Source organism: Cuculus canorus, chromosome 9 (genome assembly GCF_017976375.1).
Source record: "Cuculus canorus isolate bCucCan1 chromosome 9, bCucCan1.pri, whole genome shotgun sequence".
NCBI classification, from domain to species: Eukaryota; Metazoa; Chordata; class Aves; order Cuculiformes; family Cuculidae; genus Cuculus; species Cuculus canorus.
This window is the reverse complement of record NC_071409.1, coordinates 8,799,418-8,822,924: the sequence shown is the minus strand read 5'-3', so window position 1 is coordinate 8,822,924 and position 23,507 is coordinate 8,799,418. Positions and strand designations below refer to the sequence as shown.

Genomic DNA, 23,507 nt, shown 5'->3' with positions numbered 1-23,507 from the left:
AGTGTCGTTATTCACGTTGTTCATAGTGGGATGGTCACAGCCTCCGTGTTTACGACCCCCCTGTGGTTTATCACAGGAGCTGGGGCTTCTCTCAGGACATTGTACTTCCAGGATTTTGTCATAATTTTCACCTGAGGAGCACGTCCTTAAAATCAGTGCTTAACATCTATGTGTCTGCACCGTATATTTCAATTAGCAAGCATTTACCCACAGTCTGTAGTTGCCTAATTGTTAACTTTTACTGGGAAGTGTTTAATTGCTTTATTTCTTCTTGGTGTGATTTAGGTTATCATGGCCTTTACTGTGAGGAGGAATATAATGAATGCCTTTCTGCCCCGTGCCAGAACGGAGCCAGCTGCAGAGACCTCATCAACAAGTACGAGTGCGTGTGCCTTGCTGAATACGAAGGTAGGATGGGGTTTGCCTTTTGTTTTCTGAATTGTTCTATGCATTTTTGTGGTAGATTCTATTGCAAACAGAGGCATACAGTATCCTCCATTGAGCAGAAAGAAATCTCACATGTAAAACTGACAGAAACAAATTTCAATGTAGATCCTGATCCCATAATCTTTATTCAAATGAGCAGTTCAGATTTAGCTGATCTTTGAGAAAAGCATGTCCTTGTCTGGGGGCAAAATGGCTTCTTCTTCTTACACGCACCTTTTTCTGCTGCTTTTAAGATATGTTAGAAAATGATGAATTTTTAAAAGAAAAAAATAACTCTTAAATAATTTTTGATCAGTTATTGTTAGGAGTCATTACATGGAGGGCTTTCAAAACTAATTTTTAATCTATTTTGCCCAGTTAAGTGAGTTAAAAACATAGTAATAAAAGTTTAGTATTGGAAACAGATTATCATAAGGACTAAAAATGACTGTTGTATGATTGTTCACTAAGAAGACCATAAAGCCCAGAGAGAGTCTATGACTGCTTTTCCCATGTTAACTGCAGTTGTTCCTAGATATGTTTTAATGGAATAAGTCTTTGGTATTTGTTAAGTAATTGATAAAGTAGGGCAGAAAACTGTGTTTTGCTGTACAAAATCTTTCACCTTGCAGTGGATTTCAACTTTACACAGATAGATATCAGCCATCTGTGACAGATACCCCTGTGGAGGACTAAAATGATACTTTTTTTGTGTGTTCTGTTTTGAATCATGCTGAGAGAACATTTTGAATGTAATTTTATGCAATATTATATATTACATAGGATGACTATGTTTTAAGGGACATTACCCCAGCGTTTTTTCATTAAATGTATCAGTCCTTATCCGTGTTAAGAAGTGACGCTCACTTAACATCTGCTTGAGGCTGAATACGTATTTCATGCTAGTGATTGCACTGCGTTTTGACAATAGCTCTGGAATGAATCATTGTAGAGACTTAGTGAGGAAATGACCCTCAGATTTTCACAACAGTTTAAAGAACACTTAACCATAGTGTTATGACTTCATGTTCTGTTCTTATCTGACCTGTACGTGCAGCAGAAAGCACTCTGTGTGCAGCACGTTTTGTTTTAAATGAAAGCAGGGGACCTGGTCCAGTGAGTAGTTTCTGCTGGTTACTGAGCTTCCTGCGTTCCAGAATGTAAGGTATTCGGTGATGCCAAGAATTCAAGTGAGGTACCCAGCAGGGTATTCTATGTGATCCATATGGCCCCAGTTTTATCACTACCAACTTAGATTTTGCCCTCTGCAGTCCACATTTCTGCCCCTGTGCCGTGCTGGCTCGCAGACAGACAGCAACTGTTATTGCTGGTCTGGACTGAAGAATATACCAGACGTGTACCTGTGGATTTCTGGCTCTGCTGGCTTCTGCTGCTTAGCTGCAGTAATGCTCAAACTAGAGGGCTCTGCCTTTTTTGCTAATGATCAAATTATTTTAAGAGGTCTGTAGTGAGTGAGTAAGCGTGTGTTTACGTTTTTATAAATATAAATGTATGTATTTAAAATAATTTGCCTTTACATATTTTTAATTACGACTATTAGCTTCAGAAGATTTTTTTGTATCTGGTGTGAGCTTGTATTGCTGTCCATAACCGCAGTGTTGAACACTAGAAAACTAAGTTCAGTCCTTTTAATCACTCACTCATTGAATAAATTTGCTTGTATTACATACATCTGATATATTGTGTCAAATGTCTTCAATTTTTTGTTATTGATTTATCTTTTTCATATTGTTTTCTCTCTTTTTTCTCACTAATGATATCTCTATGTAGTTCTGTGTCTGAAACTGTCCAAATTCAAATCAACAAACTGCCCAATTTCAGTGCAATACAATTGTATGCCTGCAAGACTTTGGGAAGGAGTAAGGCAGGATCAGCTGTATGTCCGCTTTTCACATGTATTTGTCTAACCTCTTCTTGTCCTCCATCATTATTGGTTCCACAGCCTCCACAAGCGACATAATTCCTTCACTGTCATTCACTACCTCATGATTAGAAACATTTTCCTGATGCCAAAGCTGTATTGCGGTTTTTATACATAATATACAATACGAGTTTATGCTTCTCTTGACTCTGCATCTTTACAGTTTGTAGGACAGTAAGGATTTAGAAACATGAACCAGACCTAAAAACTAACAAATCTGTTTGTAATTTAAAAGCGTTATCACATTGAAGCATTCAGAATCCTGCCTTGTTCTTCAGTTTGCGGAAATTCTTTTAAAAAGTAGAAGAATGGGAGAACTTGAAGATAACTTACGAGTTTAGCTACGTGACATGGTCGCTTTGGATTCCTTCTCAAGCAAGGAATGATGATAATACTTAGATTTAGTCTTAGAACTTAGCAGGTGGGACTCTGCTGTGCTTTATGTTCTGTATGCCAGATATGGCTTGCACTGTCTTCTGCAGGACAAAGCTGCTGAATTCACAGAGCCTACACTTTGAGAATGAAAGAGTGAAGGTAGTGGCATGATTTGAATAAATAAATTTATCTTTTTATTGCCTTAGTTATACTCCTCAGTTTCCTGCAGAATCAGTGAGAGGCATCAGAATGCTTACGTGTATTATTAAAGAAGCTATTACATAAAATTCTTACTGAAGACAATTATAGTTTACATTGTATTGATTAATATTAGGTAGCTAATCAGATTATGCTTTATTATACCATTGGAAACTTTATTATACCAATGGAAACTGCAGCAGTTCCTGTTGGTGGAAACTGTCCTAACTCTTATCCCAAAACCTCAAGGGGTGGGAAGACTAAAGAAGAGTCACATACGTAAAAAGTTTAGCCACCATAAAGTATATGGCTTTAATCTTAAGGCATTAGCCCAACAGGACAGGGTTGGAGGCTGCACATCATTGTGCTTATCCAGGTGAAGTCAAGTTATTGCATGTGCTGATTTCATGCTGTCAGTATAGGTCATGTTAATGGCAATTACTCATTTTACCTTTTCAGGAAGACATTGTGAATTATACAAAGATCCTTGTGTTAACATCAACTGTCAGAACGGTGGCACTTGTGATAGCGAAGGCCTAAATGCTACATGTATTTGTGCACCTGGATATACAGGCAAGTAATTAGTGCATTACACAGGTTGTCTAGTTGTCAATGTCCACTGTGTCCACAAGACGAATACCAGAAGAGTCTATGTCTCTTCAAGGAAACATTATTTTGGATTTTGCTGAATTGTCATCAGTCTAGTGAGAATGAAAAGTTCTTGATATTGCCTGCAAATGCTTTGAACTTTAAATATTTTGCAGCAAATAAAGCCTGTTACTAAATAGAATCCACTAAGCAAACAGCTGTTTAATGTGCCTTATAACCTTACTGCTTGTGACTAGATTGCATTTAAACTAAAAACATTTTGAAGGCTTGCAGGTAAGCCAATATACTAATTGGACACTGTTTACACTGGAAAATGTTTTAACATTGATCTTATTTACTGCAAGCTGAACTTATTGCGTTACCTTAGTATGCAATTGCTAAAAGCCCTAACGTGCTTGTTATAAATCAGTTTACACTTTCAGAGTAATGGCTAGCAGCCCATTTAGTCCTTTGGCTTTGTATTTAAACTCATATGGTTGGTGTAATGCAAGTATCTGCTGTCAAAATAATTTATAACCTGATGCTATAAAGTGATATCCAACTTGATAGTAATAGATAAACCCATTCGTTGCTGTTTTGTAAATCAAATTGTAGTTTTCATCTGTTCCAATTAAAGGGGTTTTTTTTTTTTGAAAAGAATTAGCTTTCTGCTGTACAGTGACCGTTTCTCAGAGATTCTGAATGTCTGCACTATTGTATACCACTTCAGAATATACATGATAACTTGTTATACCGCATTTTCTTTGGAAGGAATTTATATTTAAAGAAATGAGACACATAATCTGGGTGACATTGGCTGAGTTACTTAGCCCTCAGACTTTGCTTTCACCTAGTTGAATGAGAGTAATGTTTCTGTCTTGGAGCCCATCTGAGACTTATTTCTTGAAACAGTTATAGATTACTTTTGATGTTTTGAGAATAAAGATGCTGTTGAGCTAAAAGGTGTTTTGCAAAAGAGAAAAATAAAATGATTGATGATGTACCTCCTACATGAGGCACTCACTGTATCAAATTTTTTGTTGTTTTTTTTTCTATGTAAGGTGAAGAATGTGAAATTGATGTAAATGACTGTGACAGCAACCCTTGTCACCATGCTGGAACTTGCATAGATCAGCCTGGTGGTTACATTTGCCATTGTCCACATGGATGGGTTGGTGCAAACTGCGAAATACGTAAGTTTTGTAGTTTTCTAAAAATTCCTAAAAATGATATTATATATATAATAAAGACATCTATATTTGTCTCTAAATACTTACCTGCACAAATACTCAGAAGCACCTGTCAATTATCAAAATTCTGTTAAATTAATTTTATTTCCAACGTGTCTATGAAAGAATTTCTGTTTCTGGGTACCCTACTTTGAGATGCGTTGGACTAGATTGTCAGAGATGCTATCTTACAGCTGCACACTGAGCAGAGTTTGCCTTTTAATTGTACTTATGCCTCAGAGCTTACTTGTACGTTTACCTTGGGTAAAGTGTACTTCCATAGTGCAATAAGCATGGTCCTAAGAGACTTGTTTTGACTTCTGAGCTCCTGCAGTTCTAGTGATGTTTCAGCAAAACAATTTTGAACTTGCTTACCTAAGAAAAGAAGTCCTTTGTTATTGTGCTGCAGTTTGTGTGTGCATGCATTTAGGAGCTTTTTTCAGGAATAACTTTTCCAACCTTACGCTGATTTCCACCAGATTTGTTAGATACGTAAAGGTCTCCAAACCAAAATATTTTCCAAGCATTTAGTAAGACCTGGAGGGGTTCCGTTGGTGGGTCTGATTAGGGAACAGCTTCAATAGGATCTCACTTAGTATAGAGAAAAGCTTCTGTTTAAATAAACCCTCATGGATAAGTAGAGAGTCCATAAGAAAAAGAAAGTATGAAGCCCAACTGTGGAAGAGTTGAAACAGAAATTAGTCTTCATTAGTTCTGCTGCTCACAGACCTGTTTTGTATTTCCCTGATGTCTTGTTCTTGGGCTCCAGATGCTGTCTTTGCTAGGGGGTTTAGCTGTGTATTTACCTGCTTGAATGCTCAGGTGCTGTGGTCATAGATCCCTTCAAGTCATTCTACAGACACAGAAGTTTGTGTGAGAGGATTTACACCACTTTAGCACAGTGAATGTTGCAGGGATAGATAATAGGTTAAAAATAAACAGAAGGGAGTCAGAAAGCTCCTATTATACTTTCATGAGAAATTATCTACTCAAAGGCTGGAATAAAAAATCGTTTTCATATCTTATTTACTCAAAAAACATAAGAAGCTTCACTTTTTTTACTCTCTCTTACTTTAGCTTTAAACATATTTAGTGCTTTTTAAATTGATTTCTATTCTTGCCATAAGTCCTTACTTTAACCCAGAAGACAACTCTGTTCACACCTGGACTGACGCAAACGTTTTATCTTGACAGGTTGATGACTGCTCCCTGTAATTGTTGGTTGTGAATTCAGTTTCAGTGCTTTCTGTTTCAAGCAAAGACTGCGGAAGAGACTTGCTAGCTAGTCCAGAGATGGTGATGGCACTGCCCTTTTGTTGTGCCTGTGAACAGCACGTACTTTCCCACGTGGTACAGAATCATTGCAGTGTAGGGAGCACACTGTCATGCTATCTGTGTGCCACAGTGCTCTTCCTAAAAGGTGCTCAGATGAACTGTTACAGATAAGGCTGTTGTTAGTGATACCTGAAACGTGCATGTCCAAATTGATCAGCAAGGCAGTCTAATTCTCCCTGCCTTAGCTAATAAGTGGTGGGCTGACAGACAGATGAGTTCTCAGTTCCTGGAGAAATAATCATCCTGGAAACGTACTTCCTGCAGTATCTCAATATAGTAACAAAGTTCTGTTATGTTGTGGGATGAGTGGATGCCAAAGGGCAACAGACTGACTGGCTTGCATCCTTTCTGAGACCTGCAGATGTGTGAAATCAGAGAAGCTTGTTCCACCTCCTCCTTTGGCTGTCATGCTGTAGTCACTAAGAGTCTGGCAGATAGGTAGTGAGGTGTGTATAGACACAGGGCAAAATGAGAGAAGCAGAACAAAGAGTGGAAGAAGCCTTTTCTACTGTCCAGCTACTCAGTTATTCCTGCTTCCCCCTGTGAGGGACACTTGCCCCTAAGCACTACATATGACAGGCAGCTTCAAGCTTACGTCTGTGGTTGGTCAATATTAACTCCCTTCTGACCTCATCTGTAAGTTTATGAAAGCACAAGCGAATAAAACTCTGCTTAAACTTCAGTCTCTTGAGTGAGGGGGTTGTCTCTGCTTACTGTGTATTTCTTTACACAGAGCATCTGTTTATAGTTGAACTGTTGTGGCCTTGCCTGCTGCTCAAGAACTTGGATTTTCTGCTTGTATACATACTTGCAAACTGTATAAGTTAAAATAATGGGAAGAAGTAAGAGCAGTTTGTTATCGCTGTTCTAAACCTTTTACTGACTGCTTTTTCCTTTTATCTTGTGACTACTATGATAGGAGACAGGGATTTATCTGTGTGTTAACTAGCATTCATAACACCAAATCAGGATAGCTAATAGAGTGTATAGATGATATTATTGTTGTTGTTGTTGTTGTTATTATTATTATTAAAATGCAATCTAGAAAATTCTGGTTAAGAACAAGAAGAAAGGTCTTTGTCACATAAAGATACATTTTGAATAATTAGTTTAATTATTATTAGTATAATAATAATAATTAGTATAATAATCTAGTTTAAAATTTCAAGGTTACCAATAGTTTCTTCAATGAACTTGCCATCAGGAAGTGTCTGATGTTCCCTTGGTGTTAAAGTCACTTTGACACAACATCAAAGTAAAATGATGTGTTGCTATGGGACACCGTATTTCACAGGAGACAGATATAAGAGTGGACATGCAGCCTCTCTAACCCATGCAGTGGCTTATACACAAAGCTGTAGAAGCTTTCCTAAAGCACTTGGATTTTCACAGGTTTATAAGGGATTATGCAAATAGAGAGGGATTGTGTTTTGAAGAAATCACTTTGCAGAAAGGATTTAAAAGCATTTTAATCTGCAGATTTCTTCTACCAACTATGTATCCATGGGAAGGTCTTAGCTCTCACTGTCTTTCCTTGAGCTAAGAGTTGACCAACTGATGTGAACTGAGTTCTGATAATATCAAGAAATAGAAAGGCCGTCTTCAGCTCTTTTATAAAGAGATGCAGCACGTCTGATATCACTGGAGTTGATTCAGTCTTGCAGTGGATTTCTGTGCAGCTCTAAAGATTCAATCAATTAGTAAATCTGCTTTGGTTCATCTTTGCCTATCTGCTTGTCATATTTACCCTATCTCAGCAATTTGTGCATAATGGTAAATAATGTATTGGAAATTAAATTTAAACACTGCATTCTTTGTGCTGGACTCAGCAATGTTAGGTTTATAGTTGGGCTTGGTGATTTTAATGGTCTTTTCCAACCTAAACAATTCTGTGATTCTGTGGATGCTAGAAAAAGAAATACGGAACCAGGCTCTAGGCTTCACAGGAGGCGGACGAGCTGGTGTTTAGGGGGCATGTGACTAAATGGATCATATTTTATCTTTTGTGATTTTCTGTTCCTAGCCATAAGGAGGCTGTTGGTACTTAGTGGGTTTTTTTCCTTTTTTTGTTTTTTTTGTAGAACAACTCCCTACTTCCTGTTAATAGTTCTCTGCTTTTTTTCACCAGCTTTTTTATATCCCTGAAGTGACTAACCTATCAGGATTTCAGGTTACTATCTTGTCAAACTATACTCTTTAATTTTCAAGTGCTGCATGTACAGCAAACTAGATGGAACATAAACGTATGTTGCCTGGATGAACCGTGTTATTTATTATAACATATTATGGTCCTTACCAGTGTTAGCAATTCCAATTAAATAGGATTAAATCAGTCTTAAATATAAAGAAGATTTTTTCTTTTCAAAATTAAATATATTTGCATAAAATGTTAATGGAGCTTTCACTGTAAAGATGCTTACAAAATGTTTCATATGAATTCTCTAATGCCTGCTGGTTATCTGTTAATATAATTACTTTTGCCTCTTTTTTAATTATTAATTATCAAGGGAAGCCACACCATACGGTTACTTGCAAACGAGCATTACAAAGAGTGCGGACTGCATGGTGCACATTGAAATCTATTTCTTAGTTGTCATAGTAATGTTCATAAAATTGAGAGTACTGTGATTTTGAGCTGTCATATGTTCTTTCTGATCTTTGGATTATAAACTGTTAATCTTGATATTTTTATCTGTTGAGGAAGAATGGAGGAAATTTTTCTCATCCTTATCATCCAGAGATGGAAGACAGAGTCTAAATCAGAACTGTCTTGCCATATATCTGCACGCATTAGATCTGAGTTTGGCTAGTCTGACAACCTGACAGAGAGCGCTGTAGATGATGAACGTGCTGCAGAACAGAAATAGGAACCCATTCCAAACTGCACAGAGCACAGCTGTATTCTCTCCCTCATATCCCAACCGGTCAAATTGCAGTAATAGCTCTTTAGAGACATTAAATCACTGAAGAATTCAGGCTGATCAAAACTTTACCGATCTCTGAAGAAGGTAACACTAAAAGCAGTCCTGTAAGTTCAGCCCAACCTCAGAGGTGCTCCAGGACAACCTTAACTACTGCAAACAAGGAGCAACCGTTTCTTCAGACTCTGCCCATGTGAATCCCACGTGTTACAGCTTCAGCCTTTCTCCCTGCCTTCCTCCAAAATTTATCTTTTTTTCCCCTCCCCTCTGCTTATACATTCTGTTTATTTCTAACACAAATGGAGATGATATCCACAGTTGCCACTAAGCTTGTGATTTCGGGCCAGGTGCTTGACTCAGTTACCTGCCATGATCAACATCCTCAAGAAGTCACTTCTAAGAACATCTTAAATTCCCAAAGCATGCGCTTGATAGCCCTGTTCCAAACCTGTGATTCAGCAAAGCAAGTTTCTAGAACAGTGCAAAGCAGAATTATGTTTGAAAAAGGAATGGTCACCTGCTAGAAATTAGTTTTGCAGTGTCAGATTCTGTAGTCAGAATGATTCAAGTCTGTTCCTGATTTGAAATAATTTATGAGACCGTAGACTTAAAAGACTGCCAAAAATGAACCCTAGAGGGAAGTACAGGTTAATTAGAAATACTCTGACCCATGCTAGAGAAAAAGAGATCTGAGGAAATAGGCAATTGATAGACAGTCTGTTTGGCATTGATGGACTACAGTCTGGGCATCAAGAATATTTATAAAGAAGGTCTGGAATACATAAATACAAGAAGCCTCTTCCAGACTGGCTTGGTTTTAAGGTCTGCTTTGAGACCTCTCAATGAAATTATACTTGAGAAAAGACTCTAGTAGTCTCAGTACTGTGGCACTTCATGAGATGTCGTTTTTGTCCTTGAAATGCTGGTTCTGAAGTCTCTGCAGTCTGGTGGAGACAGGCATAACAGAAAATTGTGTTTCAAATTAAGAAACAAGTATGTTTCATACATATTAAATCACACATTTTAGGAGAAGAGTTCACTAACTGTTAGAGCAAAATGCCCAGAGAATGGGCATATTATGAGAGGCTTTTACATTAAATGTGCCTGCCTTTAAGAATGTGTAATGTATTATAGCGTAATGCAAGATTAACTAGATGACTTTCTGTGACTCGGATTATACAGGAGATCAAAGTAGGTAAGCGTTCCTATATAACCTTAAAAGTCTACAAAAAAGATGGGTGAATGATCAAGATAGTGTTATTCAAATTTGTTGCATGTTAAGCATGGTAACACCCATAATGGAGCCTGGGAAGGTTCAAGTTACATATACTCCCAGCTTCAAAAGTCTCCACAGAAATACTGAAAGTGAATACCATAAAATAATTCTATTCAGCAGGAAGGATATGAAATACTAATTAATGATAACCTTTTATTTCTTATTGACAGATCTGCAGTGGAAGTCTGGGCATATGGCAGAGAGTCTAACAAATATGCCTCGTCACTCTCTGTACATCATAATTGGGGCTCTCTGCGTAGCGTTTGTCCTGATGCTGATCATTCTGATTGTGGGAATATGTCGCATCAGCCGCATTGAATATCAAGGTTCTTCCAGGCCAGCCTATGAAGAATTTTACAACTGTAGAAGCATTGACAGTGAATTCAGTAGTGCAATTGCTTCTATCCGACATGCCAGGTTTGTTCTGGGGATGGTAATTTAAAAGAAATCTCTTATGATATGTAATTTCAGTGCACCTAACTGCTGCTGGCAGAGAATGGACTACTTCTCTGAGAAAATACAGGATCACTGGCATTGCTTGTTGTTCTTTTTTGATTCCTATTCTGTTCTCATCTGAAGCGTGATAATCTAGCACAAGTCCTTGAAAACAGAGGGAGGTAGTCTGAATATATTTGGTGTAACTGGTGAAGAGGGACAAAGGCGGAGTTCCTAGCTTGTAAGATCTGCTTGGTATTTATATTCTCTTTAACTGATACACGCAAGTAATTTGATTAGCACAGACATGCTAGCTTTTTGCAACTACTTTACTGGATTATTTAGTGAGATGCTCTTCAGATCACTCATCTTTGTGCTCCTGTTTGCTTCCAAATAAGGATCTTTATTATTGTTTTCCTAGAGATAGTAATTTTCTTACTCTGTTTTCTCTGAGCACTTGCAAGCCAGGGCGTTAGGTGTCAGAATAATACAAAAGTAGGGCTGGAAGGGATTCAAGACCTCAAGCGTAAGCCATTGCACTGATATAGCATTAATTATAGCCAGCTGCCTGCCAACACTTGGCCTTAAAAACCTCCAAAGATGTTGCATAGAGTTAGAAAGGGCGTTCCTAAAATTGAACCTAGTTTTTCTTTGCTATGAATTAGGACACTTCTTTGTTACTGCTCCTTGGGTTGTCATGAGGAATAATTTATCACTGTTCCCTTTATAGTAATCATGTTGATTGTGTGTTGTTTTGCTCCCCTCTTTTTTATAATAAAAGCAAACAAAGCAAAACAACCTCTTCTTCCCTACATGAACTAACCTGCTCTTTCAATATCTTCTCTTGGATCATGTCAGCATATTTACTGTCTCCCTGGGACATACTTCAGATTGTCTTTCTCTTTTTTTGAAGTGTGATCCACAAAACTGGGAGTATTTCTGCAGCAGAAAGTTTTCCTGTACCAGATAATCTGATTAATCACCTGCTGCATCTTATTTATGTGATTCCTGTTCATACATCTGAAAATGAAATCTGCTTTCTTTTCTTAATTTGCATTACATTAGTGACTGACGACATAATTTTGTGACCCATTAGATCTTCTCCTCACCCCAAAATCCTTTGCACCCTTTTGCTTCCTAGCCAGTATTGTTTCTTTTGTATTTGACATCTCTCTTAATAGAGTAGAACTTTAATTTTTGTTATTTCTTTTTCCTGTTTATTCAATTTTTCAAAATCACTTCAAATTCCAACAGGACTGTTTATGTATGTTACCATTGATGCTTTTGAAGTGCATGCATATGCATTGGTGATTGCTGGTAACTCATTTTCTGAAAACTCCAGTTCTGTTTCAGTGAAAAATAAATAGGTTAATTTGTACCACCATTGAAGTCACCAAAGTTATCTGAAATGGATGAGGAGTTCCCACAGACTCAGTTAATCACATTGTGGCTTTGGGCAGTAGCACTCTAAACTGTTCCAACTAGCTATGCAATAAAACATTTGTTCACTGTCTAAATGTATTAGGCAGTAAATATTTTAAAAAGACAAATGTACATAGTTGATCCAGCATTGCAATAAAATCAGTGGTTTTTTTAAGTCTCCCCTTGAAGTCTCCTTAGCCACGCAGCTTTACGTCTCTTCCAGTAGGAGCTCAACGTCTCCACACAATACACACTCTGAGAACTCCTTTTTCCTTCAGCAGTGTATGGGGAGAGGAGGAAGCTGCTGTATGGCCCATAAAAAGCTTTGAAGTTTTTCGTTATTTGTCCTTCTGAATGTCTACTGTTATGTACTACACATCTCCAAAGGCGGAAAGCAAGATCCGAAATGCTGTAGTTAATCTTTCCAATTTAACACCTCCCTCCTAATCTTGTGGTAGTGATGAATGTGTGAATCCTGTTCAGTTACTACTGACTGAAGTGGTACTTTGCACTTCCCCAGGGACTGGAATTGGTCTGAATTTTCTTACTTGTGTATTAGAGCAAATTTGGCAGCTTTCTATCTGAGGGCACCAAGGGAAAGTGTACCAGCGAGGCAGGTTCTTTTTAACTTGCATTTCCCCTGCCTTTCACAGTTTCATGGGCAGGTTGTAGAAATGGTAAAAGATTTCCTGTATGAAACATTTCAAATCTTGGAAGCTGGGCTACTTCAGGTCTTTGCTGCTGCTGTCTGGGTTAGTCCAAAGTAATCTCTGTAAATTACTGAAGGCAGAAGTTTAGAAAAACGAGTTTGCTTCAGAGTAAAAAAGCTTCTGAAGAAGTCCTTAGGCTGGGATATATTCATGATGACTTTTCAAATCCATATTATGCAGTTAAAAATGACATTATTGGAACCTGTCAATAAAGGATTTCCCTATCTTGGGAAAGGTGTTTCTACTTAATGCAAATGAAGATAAATGTTTTCATTCTAAATAATTCTCAAGAGTATGCATGCCTTATAAAAATCCAAGATAGAGCTGCCAACTCAGTTAATTCACAGTGGTTTAGTGTGAAGATTATTGAGTTTATTTTGTTTACAGGAAGATATAAACCATTGCTTTGGTCATTTCAGCCCTGGAAAAGGAGCACAACATTTATAGTTATTTTTTGCATAAACTCTTAAATCTGCATGTTAAAAATACCAAGGTCTCAATTTTCAGAATCGCTGTATTTAAGAGATGTACTTTCAAGTAATAGATACTCAGTGTTTTCTGAAAATCATTCCCTTTTGCAATTCAATACTTAAATTTATTAGTAATTTTGGAAAATGGAGGCCTAAGGAAAAGTGAAGAGATTATTTTCTTTAAATGTAAGGTTTATGTTAAAGTCAGTAGGTGTCCAGGGAGTGTGGATGCCTGTTGCATATTGAGTAAATTATTTTAAAATTACTCATTCATGTTTCTCAGCAGGTCTTTTTCTTGATCCTTTTTTAAAATGTGACCTTTGTTAATCAAGGTACTTGCTGTAAGAGAAAATGAACGTGCTCAAGAATCATTACTAATAAATGTCTACTTCTGGTGAATGATCTTAGGACTAGCAGATCAGAACTACATAGTTTTCTAACAAGGTGAAGCAGAACTCTCTAGCATTCATTATGCAGAGAGTAAATAAATACTCCTTTTATGTTAAAGCTTATACATTTTAAAGCTGGAATAGGACTCTGTAAAGAAATAGTTGGCCACTGGCTATTGCAGCCAGACTTTTGAGTTGGAACCAGGGACTATTGAAATGATCTGTATTGTTCACTTTAGGAAAGCACTGATTAACAAAATATCTGCTAATGGAAATTGTAAACTTTTTGTGTGTCTAGGTATCATTAGCCGTAGGCTTCATGCACTACTTTTAGCGTAGTTTCTTCAGTTTTAACTTTCACATGCTGACTCTTGTTGTTCTGTGGGTTGGGGAGTCTTGCTCATCAGACCAATGAAGTCAAATTGTCACAGGAGGGTGAGCTTCTCTCCACTGGGTTCTCCACATTCTTGTGTTTGAGTCAGCTGTGTTAGACTGCAATGCCCTCATCTCCTGACTCTGATGAGCTTCAGCACATGCTTGTTCCTTACAATTTCTTGTCACAGGTTTCAGTGATGAATTTCAGTCAGCTACCTCTTGGTGAAAGTATCATCATGTGTACAAGTACTCTGGTCCCTACAGCACATGCCAATTGCTCAGTCCTCTGCCAGAGTCTCAGTTTAGTGGGAACTCTAGGGTTACAGTTCAATTATACTAAGGAATACAAAATGCCACTTGTGCACATAGCCTTTTCTCTGAAAAAAGCAGAGGGAATTATTCTTCTCATTATTCTCCTCCTGTGGAGGCAAAAATAATCCATTCTTCCTCTGTGTGTGTGTATATATATATATACATATATATATTTTATATATATATATATATATATTTTATTTCTGGTCTCTTTTCCTTCTCTTGTTTAAACTTTATTTATGGACTCCTTATACCAGCTGCTGGTTTTGAATGGAGTAGCAACACATAGTTTCTTTATTCTGCTTCTGGGGAGACTGAGCTTCAGTCTATCTCACAGACATTAGATGATACCATTTCCATTGATGTTCAGCTGTCCAGTGTTCACAGACTTTGCAATCTCTCTCACACATGCATATATACACATGCATGGAGCTGTCTGTGCCAAGAAGAATTCCTATGTTAAATATGTACTGTCCCCAAAACTGTCATTGAACCCCCAGTCTCTTTGTCAAGTTACACAGGTTCCAATATTTCATTACAAAATATATTTGCTGATTCTTATGTCATTTACATGACTTTGTGATGATCCGTACACTGTTTCTGACTATCCCTATTAAACATATTGGAATACTATCATCACTCGCGAATGGGCATGTCAACACTAAATGCAGAGGCTGTAGAAGTTCTGTAGTCCTCTGGTACACTCTGTTTACAGATCTAAGCACATAATTGTTTCTCAGACAGCGTATAGCATTAAAACTAGTGTTAAACTGATGACCCATCATGTCTCTTCAGTCTTTTTCCAAACCAGGCACTTCCTAGGACTGAGATTTCCTCACCCGGTGTACACTCTTTTGTTAGAGGAAAAATCTTCTATTTGATTTCATTGGAAGAAATCTTTTTATCTTTTGCTTGTAAGTGTTTTTGCTGTAAGCAGCCTATGAATTGATCCAGCACACTCTGTAGCAGTGATCTGCATCTTTGCAGTGTTTATTACCCCTTGAATCATTGTCTCTTATAGATTGTATTGGTAATTGTTTTGTGTTTTCTTGTACGACATCAATTAGACAATCAAATAGCATAAGATCCTTGAGCCATCCTACTAGATCCACACCCCTCAAACTAAGATTTCCCATTTAACAATTCTCGTTTGAGACTTCTGAGGTTTGTGTTAACTCAGTTTAGTGTTACTAGCAGGGACTGGCTTCTGAACTGCCTGATCAAAGCAATGTGGTCAACCAGCTAGATGGCTCAGCCAGGCCACAAACAATTAGCACATGTGCTGTGGGCTTTTCTCAGCATTTTCCAATTAGGGGCACATGTCATCCCTGACCTACACAAGGGAACAGATTTTGTACTGTTTCACCACGTGCAACAAGCTGTGCATTCGTTACGTGCCAGAAAGGGTAAAATTTGACTTAAATCGCTGGAGAATGTTTATCATCATTTTTACCTGTGAAAAAGCTCTATTTCCTTTAAGCTCATAAGAGTGATAGAGAAAAAAGGTGATTTAAAATTAATTTGCTGCCTCTGATTTAATAAGATGCTATAACTTGGTTCCTTCATTCAATTCTCACAATTTTACCTCAGTTACAGAAAAACAGGTTTATCCATCATAAAGCTGATGAGCAAACGTGGTCTGTATTTGTTCAAGTATAGAAAAAAAAATCATACATTCATGCATGGAAATACATGTACCATGGCCTTATTGACAGCAAAAATACTTTGAAAAATGAAAATTTGACCATATAGATCATAATGCTTCTGGCCATTCTAGTTTTCTCAACAATTCTAGATCACTGAAAACAGCCAAAAATTAAATTGGAACAGTCAGAGAGTTGCATCAAAGTCTTGGAAGGACTTCAAGTTAATTTTGTTCAAATATTATCCTCAAACACACCTTTGAGTTTGCACAGCTCAAATTAATATAGACTTAATATGGTACATATATGTTGATAATTTAAACGTGCTTCTCAAGTGGACGTCAGGTGAGCAAAGACTTCAAGTTCATTTTTAAGTGCTTTGTCTACAGCTTGCAGCCCAAGTCAGTGAACAAGTGTTGCACTTCCAAATACAATGTGACAAAGTTGTCTGTTGTTTGTTAATTTTTTTGTGAATAAATATACATCACCTGAGGTTAATGTTGGTTGTTAGAGCAGCCTCTAAAACAAAATTCTTGCCTCACTGAAACTTGAGTTTCACTCTGGCCTTCCACAGTCTTCCCTTATTCTGGTACTACTGGGCTCTGCAGCAGAATTCCTGTTGCCTTTGATATGGAATCTGCTTCTTGTTTGCAATAGGAGGTTTTATTTATTTATTTATTTATTTATTTGAAAGTTGCAGCTCAGATATTTAAACTTTTGCACTTAAACTTCTGGCATGTTGCAATACAAGTCAGAGTTTTCCTAGGCTCTCTAGGTTCATTTCTGACAGCACACCATAACTCAGTGGGTTGTTGCCATTGACACATTCATACTTCTGTTTGTCACCAAAAGCTTTCTTTTATTTCCAGGTTTGGCAAGAAATCCCGACCTGCAATGTATGATGCAACCCCCATTGCTTATGAAGATTACAGCCCAGATGACAAACCTTTGGTTACACTGATTAAGACAAAAGATTTGTAATCTAGTGTATCTTTTTTGCATTATTTTTGAAAAGGATGGGCTACTAACCTAATTTAAATATTTTTAAGAAGAAAGCATAAATAATTTAAATCATTAGATGCTTCAGGATTTTCTGTAGAATATTTAAGAACCAATTTTCTGCAGCTTTTAGTTTGGAAAAATATTTTAAAACAGAATTTGCAAACTTCATTAATTACATTTTAATGTACCTTGAGCTCTATAAACTATAAGCTTATGATAGTGTGTGCTTTTTTCTTGGTAGACACTATTACTAAACCCAGATGAGTTTCTTGTGGTTGTAACAGAACAGAAAATAATAATTAATGAGGAGTTCTTTATGACATGTCAGTGCCAGCTTTCTCAGTAGAGGTAGGAAAAATGTGAAGCATAATATGATATATAATATATCCATTAATTAAAAAAGTCTAAAATGTTTGTGTCGTGAAAAAGAAACTAGTAAAAATTATTGTTCCTAATCTGAATGAATTAGCTTTTGCCTTATTCCATGCATGGATAGCTAACCTATTTCTCCATTATTTCCTGAAAGTTGCTGAAACACACTCTTGAGTTGATGTTTGACATTTTTGTAATAGTATTCGGGCTAGGCCTTGTATAATAATTAAAGTCCTTCTTGAGGCAAAGTGTAAGGGCATGATCCTCTACACATTGAAATCAATGACTTAACTTCCATTGACTTCAGTGGGCATGGGATTGGATCCTACAATTGGACTGAATCTATATTTTTCTTTAAAGGTTAAAATTTTTTATATCGTGAGTACACTAAGCATATAGTTTGCGTTGTTTGTTTCCTAAAGGTTGTTGATGTACAGTATCGTTTCATTCAATATTGCGTGTTTCTCATAGTGCTTCTTATTTAGGATTAGTATGGGGGTTTTGTGGCTGTATTTGATTGCTTATGGGCTTCTTAAAATTCATGCTTATTTCAGAAAATATGGAATAAATGTTATCAAGTGAAGATTGCAGCTGTTTCTTTGTTTTTCTTCATTTGAAAGTGCAGTGCTGTTTATAAATTTGAAAGGACATGAGCATATATAATGTGCTATAAAAAATGCTGAAAGAAGATTTTCCAGTTGTTAATTTGAAAAGGAATAAATGGCTTTTATTATCAAGGTGATCTCTCAAAAGTGAGACAAATACCCCCTCACAGTAAGGATACAGTCCTGCAGTCCAGGCCGTTATGCACCAGAACCTGTTCCTGAATGGGTCTGACTGCAAATCTGGTCCCTCAGTTCTAGCAAGAGTGCAGTTTTGTCACAGATCAACCTGTTTATGTGAGTAGTCCTGATGTGACCCTGTGTTGGGGAAGCCAAGACTGCAAAGTGTAGAGGCAAGTTGCTGGAGCTTCCTATAGATCCTGCTCCGTGGTGCTGTGCCAGGTCCAGTCAGCACTGCTACATTATAGGCTGGTAACCGCTGAAGGGCTAAGCTCTGGTTGACCTCTTAACGTTGGGTGATCTCAGGACGCCTCCAAAATCTTCATATTTCACATAAATAACACTTCCAGATGTCACCAGGAACTTTGCTCATCTGTGTAAGGACAGCCGTTGTTCTCTCGGCAGTCCTCCCCTCTCCTTGTAGCCACTGGCATCTCCAGACCTCAGGCCAGCCACTAAAAAATGCACATTAAGAACTGTAAAGATAAAAAAAAGCTGCCACTGTTTTTTCTGTCTTGTTTAGGTGGGCAGAGTGCAACTGGTATATTAGTTTTAATTTTTAATTTGTTATTATTATGACTTCTGGTTACAGTTATAGCAACTGAATTATTTTCCACACCTTGTACCGTAAGTGCAGACAAGAAGTAGACAAATTATTGCAAATCAAGCTATTAGAGATGCTAAAATGTAAATTTATTGTGAGAGTACATTTGAGTTCACCACACACAAAAATAAGGTAAGTGCAGCAGATCTAGGCCAAATTTGAAACGTTGTAAAGCAAAGCAAATGAAAACATAGTTTAGTAGAACTCTTACTTGTTAAAGGGAAGAACTCCTCAAAGGATTCTCTTACTTTTTGGAATGGGTTTATGGAGAATATGCAGGTTAGTAGCATGCTGTTTTTGAATTATGGAGATGCCAAATGCATCTCAGAAATCCAGAATACCTTTCCCTACAGACTGTATCTGCTACTGTGGGTTTTCAGTGATGTTGACCCAAAACAATAATCACTGGTAAGAGACGGAAAGAAAGTGGATTCAAGCCTCCTAGTCATTCTTCACGTGCAATTTTCTATGACAAAGGCTGTGCATTCACACCTGGTGCCTGTCAGACTAGCTTTATTCACTGGTATATTTCGCTGCTGCTGCTTTATTCCAGGTATGGAAACTTGTTCATGGTGATGTCCAGGAATGTTTTAAGAACCCCTATGCCATTTTTTTTTGTAATTTGTGTGGAACACAGACAAATAAATTGGTGTTGTAATTGATTTGTTAATCAGATAGAAAGGAAATACTCATTCTTCAGAGTTTTCAGCCTTTTCAGTCACAAAGTATTGGTTTATCTTTGAAAAAACTACAAATGTATACAAAGTAGGGAAACAAGCAACTCTGTTGTTCTAGGGAACTTACGTATTCATAGTTCATGTTTTGCCAGAGAGACACTGCAGTGAGTAGCAGCCCATCTGCATACAAATCACACCTCGGTAGTGATTCTTGACCGTCCTATATTTCTCTCAAGTGACTGACCTGAAAGATAAGTAATTTGTTGAAGAGCTATTTTCCTGTCAGCTTGCAGCGTCTGGCTTCTGTAAATCATCCCGTGCTTCCTGTGAATTGTGCTTTTAAAATTACTTTTGCTCCTTCCAATTTATTTTATTGAACTCTGATGGCAAGTTATGCATGCTCTATGCCTGTATCCTCGTGCTCCTGAGATATTTGTGAGGCGCTGCACTGCCTGCCAGATGGACCAGCCCTCAGCCCTGGAGGGAACAAACCCATACGGAGTTTTTACCCCAGCTCTGAAGCTGCTGAAACAAGTCGGTTATTGTCTTTATATGCCAGGTTATGTCTTTCTGAGTGTATACATGAATGCAGACAAAGGGCACTGGTTATTCCATATCCTTTTCCCAAATCAGAGGAGGTTTGTTCTATATAGGGAGCAAGTATAGATGTATAGCAAGTAACACCTGCTGTAAATATAATACGCATGGGGTTTTTTGCTGTAAATCATTCAGATGCAGAAAGGTGTGAATGTATGTGCTCTTCTCCCCGGCAATGAGCTAACAGCCTCCAGCTTCCCCTGCGAATGGGAACAAGTCTCTGGGCTTGTCTTTAACCTCCCGTACTTGTGTGCACTGCGAGTTTGACCCCTTTTTCTTCCTCTTGCCTCTGGGAATAGAACATCCCTGAAAGTTTTTCCCCCAGCAGCATGGACACCTATCCTTGTGTGCTTCTTCTGGTGGTGCGAAACTTGCGGTTTCAGCTCAGAGTTGTGATACATGTGCTAACAGGAAAATGTCATGATTTACATGGATTCTGGATGGAGTCAGTCCAGAGTGATGAAGTTAGCGTTCCTGTCCATGCGGTTGGGCTAACTGCAGTATGATATAAATAGAAAGCCCAAGGGAACAGTTGAGCTAGAAACAGCTAGAAAACACCTGTGGACTAAAACCATACAAATTATCCCCATTAAAACCTACAGCTGTAACCCTAACTTTAGCTAAGAAAAATTAGACAACTGTCACAGCTTCAGCCTCTCTTTGCATCTTGTCACTAGGAAGTGCTTCGGGCATTTGCACGCCATCTATGAGGGTTTCAGAGGTGACATGTAGCTGAACCCTTGGATGAGAAGCCATGGTCACACCCTGGGACCTATTTTCAGTAGCAGACCATGTACTTGGGAAGAAGCTGGATCTTCATCCTTCCTAAGTGCTCAGTCTCCTGCCATTCTGGTGAAGCAGGCAGAGGAGGAAAGGCCTGGGAGACGTGGTCCTGACCTAGCTCAGCCCTGGGTAAGTGGGCAGTGCAAGCCTGTGGGAACTTTTTATTCTCCGTTGACCCTCTTTCTGTTAGCAGGTTAATCAAATGGTGGGCTCAAGAGCGAGTCTGACAGCCAGGGAGTCATGGGAGAGCTCAGGGCAGGCACAGGGGGTCTGTGGGTAGTTGGCAGGAGATCTGAGGCACCCTCTGCTATGATTAACCCTATATGTTGCTGATCCATGCTGAGTAACATCTTGCACCAAAAACACCAGTCTGATTTTGCTGTTTTTCCTCCACTGCAAACGTAGCCAACTGGTACGCTGCTGTGAAGGGAAGGAGAACTGAGATGAGATTTAAGCTCGGTAAAGGGTGTCTTCAAATGGAAAAAGTCTTTATGTGGTTAATCCCTTGAAACAATGAGAGTTCGAGGATGGCATTTATGATGTTTTTGGGGAAACTGTTTTTGCGTCTCTGCATCTTACAATATAAAAAATTCTGACCATGAGTGTATAGCACTGCAGTAAACATTGCTTGCTCCAGTGAAGTCTCATGCAGTGAAACTTCAATCACAGCATTGATGTTTTCATCCTATCTCAGCTTCATTTCTGGAAACGACTTGGCTTTTCTGCAGCAGGGCTTTGTTGAGAGATGTCTGAGCAGATATGACATTCCTGAAGATGTATCGTTTCTTTTTTGACAGCAACAGACACCTGCTGAGGAATAAATTCAACACCTCTGAATATTATTTTCTCTGTGGATGCCCGAGAGGAATTAAATAGTGCCTCCTCACTTGTGTTGTGAGAGTTATGCCTCTTCATGTGGCTAAATCCTTCTGTGACCAGAATTTATCTGAGATTCCCTTCTCGTTTTGCCCACAACCACTCGCTTTTGCAGAGCAGACCAGTGCACTGCAGCAGACAGAGCCATATCCCATCCTTACAGCTGAGCAAATCCAGCCCATTGTCCCTTCGGGTGCCTCCAGCCCAGTTTCTGTGAGCTGTTTGCTGCTCAACCAGCTTTGGGAATCTCTTTTTCTTTCCCTACTACCACGTTCCCAAGCCTCCTGTGCTCCTCAAGAGTGGCTGGGCTGAAATTGTGATCTTACTCTGCTCTGATATCCCTGACCTCAGAAGGAGTGCAGAAGTACAGGCCTCCCATGGACCTCTCCTTCCTGCTTGAACACGGGAGGCAGATGGGCGTTGGTTTCATTCAGGGAAGGATTCAGTCTCTCAGGCCCCTCCCTGCTATGTAGTTAAAATGATCAGTGTGTTATCAAGAGCTAATAAGTTCAGACATGTTCTTAATATAAGAAATAGGAGTGTTGAGGAAATGAAGTGTGTGCCCAAACCCTCTCTTCAGACCTGTTGGCTACTGTGAGAGAGACCTACTGGGTTATGGCTTTTGGGCACCTTTCATTTTATAACAAAAGAGAGAGTGTGAGGGATTGTTTGATTAAAACACATTTTATCTCTCAGAGTCTGTTACTGCTGTGAAATGCTCTGCACAAGCAGGTTAACAGGGAGAGAAGGGCAAAGCACTTAGTGCCAAATGAGAGATATGGAGCTGATCCTTTATCTCCTCTTTGCAAGTTTGTCCTCCATTTCCTGAGACTTTGGCTGAGCATCCACCAAAATACTGCAGTTGTGTGGGCCGAGGAGGGACGGCATAAGGCAAATTTGACTCTAAGCCACCATTATGTCTGTTTAAATGTCTCATCAGGGAGATGGGACTGGCCTGAGTCTGAAATCAGAGCAATCAGAGTACTGCTGCTACCTGAAATAGCTGGAGATTGTTACGAATATGGTCAGGGTACAATGTGTGCTCAGCTCTCACCAGCTCCTTTTCAGTCTAATGTGCTGGTCACTGAAGAGGGCTCACTCAGAAGTTGTCTTTGAACTTTTTTTGCTCTTTCCTCTCTGCTTGCACTAGAGGTGATCCTTCTTGTGCAACTTCTTTGCTACAGAGCCCCCTCTCTGGGACCCAGCATCTGAATCCTTTATATCCTTTTTCCCTGCCTCATATTTTGGAAGAGTTCCAATTAGGTGAAGGTGATTTCTTCTGGTGGGAAGTGGGTCAACCCGCAAAAGCAAACAAAACTTCAAAGTTGTTATGCCACGTTCAGCCCCATCTGGGCTCAGTTGGCTTCATTCCTTCTACAGTGCAAAATGGATAACAAAAATGACCTCTCTAGACAAGTCAAATTTCTTCGTTATTACGAATTCCAGTTCCAAATCCTCCTTTTAAGAAGTTTATGATAAGATGATATTGTAAATAAGCTTTCCCTTTATCAAAGAATAAATCATCAAATAGGCTTTGCTTGGTGAGATCTTTGGTGAAGGAATGTAAATAAATAAGCTAACTGAATAAACTTCTTTATCTGATGTGCTGAGCAGAAAAAGTAGTGAAGTTAATGATTTAGGAAAATAAGCTGGTCTGCTTTGCTTGCTTCAATAACAGACTAGGAAGAATCTAAGGGAAACAACCTGCTCTAGCTTGCTGACCCTGGACTTTTCACTAGAGTTCCACAGACCAAAAGAGATCATTTTT

General features: G+C 38.5%; 1 protein-coding gene across 1 annotated transcript in view; it reads left to right on the top strand.

Annotated features, from left to right (window-relative positions):
• DNER (delta/notch like EGF repeat containing) overlaps window positions 1–18,003 on the top strand; it is a 114,601-nt gene extending 96,598 nt beyond the window's left edge. The window contains exons 9-13 of the mRNA XM_054074881.1: window positions 286–408; window positions 3,401–3,514; window positions 4,591–4,722; window positions 10,461–10,707; window positions 16,916–18,003. Of these exons, the coding sequence (XP_053930856.1) occupies window positions 286–408; window positions 3,401–3,514; window positions 4,591–4,722; window positions 10,461–10,707; window positions 16,916–17,027 (728 nt within the window). The 3' untranslated portion in view covers window positions 17,028–18,003. The remainder of the gene's footprint in view (window positions 1–285; window positions 409–3,400; window positions 3,515–4,590; window positions 4,723–10,460; window positions 10,708–16,915) is intronic.
• Window positions 18,004–23,507: the final 5,504 nt, after the last annotated feature.